The sequence below is a fragment of the Tupaia chinensis genome, unplaced genomic scaffold, assembly GCF_000334495.1.
Source record: "Tupaia chinensis unplaced genomic scaffold, TupChi_1.0 Scaffold000276_1, whole genome shotgun sequence".
Taxonomy (NCBI): Eukaryota; Metazoa; Chordata; class Mammalia; order Scandentia; family Tupaiidae; genus Tupaia; species Tupaia belangeri.
Genome location: NW_006159758.1, coordinates 1,410,805 through 1,418,483, shown reverse-complemented (window position 1 = coordinate 1,418,483; position 7,679 = coordinate 1,410,805). Strand labels below are relative to the sequence as shown.

The 7,679-nt window shown below is 36.1% G+C and overlaps 1 protein-coding gene across 1 annotated transcript in view; it reads left to right on the top strand.

Annotated features, from left to right (window-relative positions):
* Nucleotides 1-7,679, top strand: part of LOC102487405 (cytoplasmic dynein 2 heavy chain 1) — a gene marked incomplete at its 5' end in the record, with an annotated part of 254,523 nt that overhangs the window by 136,591 nt on the left and 110,253 nt on the right. Inside the window, one exon of the mRNA XM_006150080.2 lies at nucleotides 7,278-7,343. Within this exon, the coding sequence (XP_006150142.1) occupies nucleotides 7,278-7,343 (66 nt within the window). The remainder of the gene's footprint in view (nucleotides 1-7,277; nucleotides 7,344-7,679) is intronic.

Here is a 7,679-nt window from a genome sequence, read left to right as displayed (position 1 = left end):
TCCCTCTTTCTTTCTGTGTCTGTCTCTGGTAAGTACACATGCCTTATAGCAAATTTTTTTAAAAAAGAAAGAAAGAAGGTGAATAGTTTATAAATATTATTCTTGAGAAGTGTTTTAAGTAAAAAAGATAATAAATACTTCCTTATTATTTCCAAAGATTAGTAGCTTTTATTTTGGAGTTTCTACGTGTTTCTGACTTACATATCTATACTTCAGTTTATATATTCTTACTTTATTTTTACTAATACAGTATATTTAGTGATTAAATTCTTGTGGTCTATATATTTTATAGTGTAATTAGGGAAAGGCAAGTATTCAATTCCAAGGTGACTTAATATATCGGTGAAGTATAGTGAGGTGACTTCTTTGAAGTTCTTTACCTTTTAAAAATACATTTAAGTAAAGCTGAGGGCAGCATTTTGTTATACTAGGAGAGAAGTTGAGAGGCCTGACCTTCTTCTTATTTTAGTACCCAACTGGGATGTTTCATTGTCTTCCTTGAGTCATACTTCTCTATTGTGAACAGGTGAAAATGATAGAAAAATATAGTTTATAATTTTTAAAAATGTTTTTAATTGACTGTAGAGTTTTTTATATAAAATTCATATTTCTGTTTGAGTAATACTGAACCTATGAAGCATGAATTCAACATTTCATAGAGTTTCAGTGGTGAATAAAAATTCAGGAAGCATATTAATCATAGAGCAATGAGATATATTTCTTAAAATTTAGCACTATGACCTTACTTAGGATGGAACTAATTTTATATTTTAGTAAAAGACTTTTTTGGGTTTTTAGCAATCAGCATAACATTAAACTGTGCCAGTTTCTCTCATGCCTGTTTTGTTGTTGTGTAGGTAATGGCAATATGGCAGCCAAAGACTTTTGAAATAAAAACAGACTAGGATTCTTAGTATTCATATCATGTTGAACTGAAAGCAAGTTGATTTGGAACAGAAAAATGACTGACTTGTTTTGTAGCAGAAAATTTAGACTTTTAATAAATTAAACCAAATAAAGTTGTCTAGCAATTTTGGTTTAGATTTTTTTTTGCCATACCGTTCCTTTTTCTTCAAGAGATCAGAAGTTCTTACTTCAGTTTTCTCAGTATTTTAGACAATTATAGGATAGATCATATATTTAATTTCTTATAACTATGTATAAGTAAGTTTCTTTGCATATTTCCTCATCTCTGGTCATAGTTTCAAATCATACAAACTATGGGAGCTATTGTCTGAATGTTAGTTTCCAGCTGTATTGGGTGAGTGTATAGAGAAGGGTTGGAAGGGAGGATTGAGAGAGTATATTGTTATTGTTTCCCCATCCTCATGGAAGTATCATCTCATAAATTGAAATGATATGAAAGAATGTCTGGTGGATATAAAGATAAATATTTTCACATAAACTCCTTGAAAGTTAATGTCTATGCAATTCACCTTTCCAGATGAATTTGGTTATTGATTAAGTGAAAATTGGATGGATATCATCCAATTTTATCAATATAAAATATTAGGGTCAGCCTTGTAGTCTAACAGTTAAGGGAACTGGATTCCACATGATCAACTGTGGTTTTAGCCCCAGCCCTATGGGTTGGGAACATGCTAGGCACTCACATGTACACACCCACCAGAAACCCAACCAGATGGAGAGATGGATTAAGGCCTGACAATGCTGCAGTGGGGAAAGCGTTTACTCTCTCTGGCAAGCATACACACCTTTTGGCAATTAAAAAATAAAATATTAAAAAAATAATAGCATATCATGATTATAATTAGTTTATAAATAATTTAATTTAGATTATGATTTTTTTCCCATCAAACTGTGTTTTCTTATATTAAAAGGAAAGTTTTTGGTTGAGTATTCAGAAATTTAAAAATCTTTGGCTATTAAAAGGAATCTTGATAATTTAGATCATTTTCATCTGCTAAGATAACTTTGAAACTTTTGGTATCATATCTAACCCTTTGAGCTTTCTGGAAGTACAGTTGAATATGCAGAGAATTTTTCATTGAAATGTATGACTTAGCCTTAAGCACAAGTTCTAGTGCTTAAACTCTATGCTACATCTTCTCCTTTGAGATAAGAGCAAGACTTTTCTTCATAAGGTAACATATACTGTATACTTTTTATTGAACATATCTGAAAGCAATGAATATTGTAGACTAGAAGTAAGTGGAATGGATTACTTACAATTTCTGTTTTTTCTCAGTCTCTTTGAGAATCTAGGATTTATGGAATATTTTTGAAGTAAATTTCATTTTTAATATTATACAGTATACCAGTTTACTGCATATCAAAACGTAATCATTACCTATCATCTTTTGTTAATACCTTACATATTTTACTATTTAAAGCCTACAGCAACCCTGTTATATGGAAGATGAATCTAAGATCCAGAGCCAGTAACCTTTCTTTCAGTTACTCAAGTCTAGAGGATGTTATAATTCAAATGCATTCTGCTTGATGCTGAATCTTTCTCATTGATAGGATGCAGATGAAACAAACCACTATATCTAAAAATGTACCTTTGATCTCAGCTGTGAAATTGACCTTAAAGTTCCTTTGTGCCCCATGAATCGTTACCTCGTAGTTTTGCTCTTCGTTTACTAGAGTGTGTTGATGTAATGTGAAGAAGTATGGATGACTTAATACCACTCAGTAGTCTAACACCTCTTTTAAAACTTTTTAAAGATTATTTGTCTTACTTCTTACAAACGTGAGATGGAAAAAAGTAGGCATCCTCCTCAGGGTATCATCTTATCACAGTCCCCCCTCCACCTTCCACCAGGCACAATTATGGATGTATGTGTGCATGCCTTGCATGTTTCAGTTTGACCCAGGATCCAAACTGCCTTCTTCCATGTGGCTCCAGAAGTGCAGAGTTGTTCTACTATCTGTGCTACCATGGCTGGACCTCTTTCTGAATTTTCTTCTTTCAGCCAGCTATTTGTGTATGTAATCAGTTGAGATTTTACTTATTATATACTCCCTTGATATTAAATTTTTTTTCTCACAGAACCCAAGTAAACTTGACATTGAATTAAAATCACCCAACTTCCTAGTCTTATAAACATGATCTTATAAGCAAAGTAGATCAAGAATTTTAAAGTTATGAAAATATTTACTTAGGCCAGCAGATGGCACAGTGGTTACGGCACTGGACTCCCACATGGCTGACCAGGGTTGAATCTCAGATCTGGTGGCTTGCTTTCTCTTTCTCTCTCTCTCTTCCGCTTTGTCTCTCTGTGGTGAGCACATGTGCCATATAGCAGATGGCATCACAGGATAGTCAACATCATGATCCACCCTTGAACTCAGACAGGTCTGGATTATGGGCACACGTGTGTCCAGAATATTCAAGGATATTTCCGTACATACAGAACCCTCCCATGTGGGTCTGCCTCACAGAGCATTGTGTTACTGTTGGACCAGAGTATCCACTTACCACAGTTCCCCCTACAGCCTTCCACTAGCCATGATTATGGGTGTTATGTTTGACCCCCTTAATTTTGGATATTGACAGGAAATCCTTAAGCTTGATTCATTCATTCTCAATTTTACTTAAATTGAACTGGAGATATTGTGCTTACCAGCTGTGTTCATGTCCTCTCTCTCTCATTCTCTTTATGTAAACTCTGTTTTTTAGTTTTATTTTTGAATCATCATTTCTTTTTATAGTATTACTATTAAATATTTATGGCTAAAATAGATTCATTGGTATGGTAGGCAGCCAGATGGTGAAAAGAGCTTTCTTCTGCTCTTTCTGTCTTGGAAAACCATTGAGAAAAATCTTTTTGGCCTTGCTTAGATGACGTGGCACTCCTTGTATTGGTACCTGTGGAATGATTTACTGTGATTGACGATACTATACCTTTATGGTTATACTTATGGTCAGGTATCTTCTGTGACCAGAAAATCAGGAAGAAGTTAACAGCCTATAGCCATTTATCAATAAAACATTGTGCACCTATATTTTGACATTTTCAAATTGGTCTCAGTAATAATTAGCAATTAACTTACTGATTACAGTAGATAATCTGAGGATCATAGAATGTCAGGGGCCATTCTTCTGTCCATTAACATTGCAGACTACATTATTCTTCCTCAGTTCAAAGGAAGAAATTTTTAAATAAGTGTAGTATACTGTGGGTAAGTTTGTATGGTATATATCTCTGCTATAAGGAGTTAACTAGGGCTGACCCCATGGCCTGGTGGTTAAGGGAGCTAGATCCCACATGGCTGGCTGTCTGCATGGTTCAAATTCCAGGCCTGGGGACCAGCAGTTAGCATAATGGCTTTGTCGCTGGACTCCCATGTGGTCGACCGCGGTTCGAGTCCCAGACCTGGTGGCTTAAACCTCATGCTGGGTGCGTGTGTGTGTGTGCCCAAGATCCCAAGAGGAGAATGGAAGAGAAGGGATTGTGGCCTGGCCATCCCCCCTGGAGGGGGATTTCTCGCTTTCTATCTCTCTGTCTCCGTCTGTCTGTCTGGCGAGTGCACACGCTTTATAGCAAAAACCTCTCAAAAAAAAAAAAAATTCCAGACCTGGAGGCTTGAAAAACCCCAGGTTTATGTACACGTATGCCCCAAACCTGACAGGATGAAGAAATGGAGAAAGGGACTGCAGTATAAACATGCCTTGTGGAGGGTGCTGTCTCCTTCTCCCGCTTTCTCTGTCTCTCTGTGGCAAATGCATGCACCCTATGGCAAATTAAAGAAAATGAAAAGAATTGAACTGTATCAGCAAATGATAAAACCTTCAAAGTAATATATTTATTATCTTATGTATCTTAATCATTATATATTTATTTTAAACTGGATGTTATAATCATTTTAAATGTTCATTTAAAGAGAGGTCTTCACAAAGTTCATGGGAATGATTTTATGAAAAACTACATAAATTAGGAAATTTTTTTTCACCAAAATAAACTAATATTAACTTTTCATAATATATCTGAACAAGATCTAGTTTAAGGCACTGAAAAGGATAAAACATTTACTTGAAAACAGCCCTCATCAGAGCAACATGAATTCTACTGATGTTGAAGCAAGAACAAACATTAAATTTATGGTTAAGTTTTGGTAGAAGAATGATAAAAATCATTGATGCTTGACAAAAGGTTTATTGGCATGGTGCCCAAAGAAATCTTTAGTTTACAAATGGCTAACTCTCTTTAAGAAGGGATGAGAGTGTTGAAGATGGTACCCACAATGACAGACCCTACACATCAATTTTCAAGGAAAAAAGTTAATGGTAGGGACCAGCAGATGGCATAATAGTTACATTGCTGGACTCCCACCATAATTGACTGCATTTCGAGTCTCCTGCACCAGTAGCTCAAAACTCATCCCAGCAGTGTGTTTGGATTCCACATGGCCAACTCTGCAGTTCCAGTCCTGAACTTAGCAGTTTAAGAATTGCACTGGGCTTGTGTGCATTCATGACCAAAATCCCAGGAGGAGAATGGATGAAGGGATTGTGGCCTGATTAACCCCCTGGCGGATTGGTTTCTCACATTCCCTCTTACTTTCTCTCTCTTTCTCTCTCCTGCAAGTACAAGGGCAAAAACCTAAAAAAGAGAAAGAAGGAAAGGAAAGGAAAGGAAAGGAAAGGAAAGGAAAGGAAAGGAAAGGAAAGGAAAGGAAAGGAAAAAGAAAGAAAGAAAGAAAGAAAGAAAGAAAGAAAGAAAGAAAGAAAGAAAGAAAGAAAGAAAGAAAGAAAAGAAAGAAAGAAAGAAAGAAAGAAAGAAAGAAAGAAGAGGAGAGAGAGTAAGGGAGGGAGGGAGGGAGGGAGGGGAAGGAAAAAAGGAAGGAAGGAAGGAAGAAAGAGGGAGAAAAAGCCATGCCAGATGTGTAACACACACATGCTCAAAATCCTGAGTAGAATGAAAGAGAAGGGATTGCAGTATGACAGTATGACCACCCCCCTGGGGAGTGATTTCTCACTTTTTCTCTCTTTCTGTTTCTCTCCAGCAAGCACATGGCCAATATGATAAAAAGCTTTTAAAAGAAATTCATATTTGTATTCAATCTTTTACAAAATTTGGTTCTAATTTTATTTCAATGTAATTTCTTCAGAGTTCTTAAAAAATCCATTTTACTAATTTTTCTTTATGTGAGTCTAATTTCATCATCTGTAATTTTATTTCCAGAAGTTCTCCCTTCAGTCCCCCATCTGCCTTTTTTAGATATTGTTTGCTTCTAGGATATTTTAGTTTCTCCTTTTTATGTCCTTAACTATTTCATCATACTTAGAGAGTCTCTTTCAGGTTATTCTACTATCTTAAACTCTTGGGATTTTATTCCTCTTTCTTATAACAACTCTTGTTGATAGTGTATTGCTTTCTAATGTTGGTAATTTTGGACATTAAACTCATCTTTGATGATGCCCTATCTTTTTGAGTTCTTTGAGATCTAGCTTAAGAGAATAGCTATCTAAAAGGCAAGGTTACCCATACTCTTGCCAGGTAACCCAATAGGTTCACTGTTAATTCTGTTGTTTAGGGAATCTTTATTGTTCAGCATTACGGTTTATACATTAAGACTGTGCTAGTCACAAGTATTATGTTTAATTTTTCAGAGAACACTTTTTTTTAGAGTGAGGTTTTTGCTATAGGGTGCATATGCTCACAAGAAAGACAGAGATAGAAAGTGAGAAATCATTCCCCAGAGGTGGGGGCCATGCTGCAATCGCTTATACTGCATTCTCCTTTTGGGATTTTGGGCACACATGCACACACATTCTGTGTGAGTTTTAAGCCATGGGTCCAGGACTCGAACCATGGTCAACTATGTGGGAATCCAGCAACATAACCATTACACCACCTGCTGGTCCCTAGAGGACATCTTTTTATCTAGATTCCATGCGATTTTATTGTGTCCTGGAAACATGGGCATGTTTTTCCTAGTTCTTATTTTTACATGTAGACTTGGTCATATTTTCTATCAGTAGTTTATAATCTAACTCTTAAGGACCCTGTTTTTTATTTTTTTTGTTTTTTTTTTGTTTGTTTGTTTGTTTTTTTTTTTTTTTTAGTGAGATGTACACTCTGCTTAATCTTTAATATTTTCTCTAAAAATGTTACCACTTACTTTACCTCCTCTGTCCTTGATTGAGAAGTGTTTGCTCTATGCAGATGCAATCTGAATAGTTGTTTCTTACATTAATACAAGTAGATAACAAAGATGAATACAGATTTTGGGAAACAAAATTCAAGGACTACTTTTCTGAACACACAAATTTGTGAAAAGAAGATAACATCTGTTATTCTTTGCAGGCTGATCAGTTGATGTTCGCTTTGCATTTTGTTCGAGGCATGCATCCTGAACTTTTTCAAGAAAATGTAAGTTGAATTAAAAGAAGGAAATTGTAGAGTTAAGTAGAACTTTTTCATTTTTGGGGGGGGGGTGGTGGTTTGGAGAGGTTTTTGCTATAGGGCACGTGTGTTTGCCAGACAGACAGAGAGAGACAGAGAGACAGAAAGCAAGAAATCACCCCCCAGGGGTGATGGCCACACCACAATCCCTTCTCCGTTCTCCTCTCGGGATCTTGGGCACGCACGCACATGTGCCCAGTGTGAGTTTTAAGCCACTGGGTCCGTGACACAAACTGCGGTCGACTACATGGGAGTCCAGTGACATAGCCATTATGCTAACTGCTGGTCCCGGGGGTTGCGGGG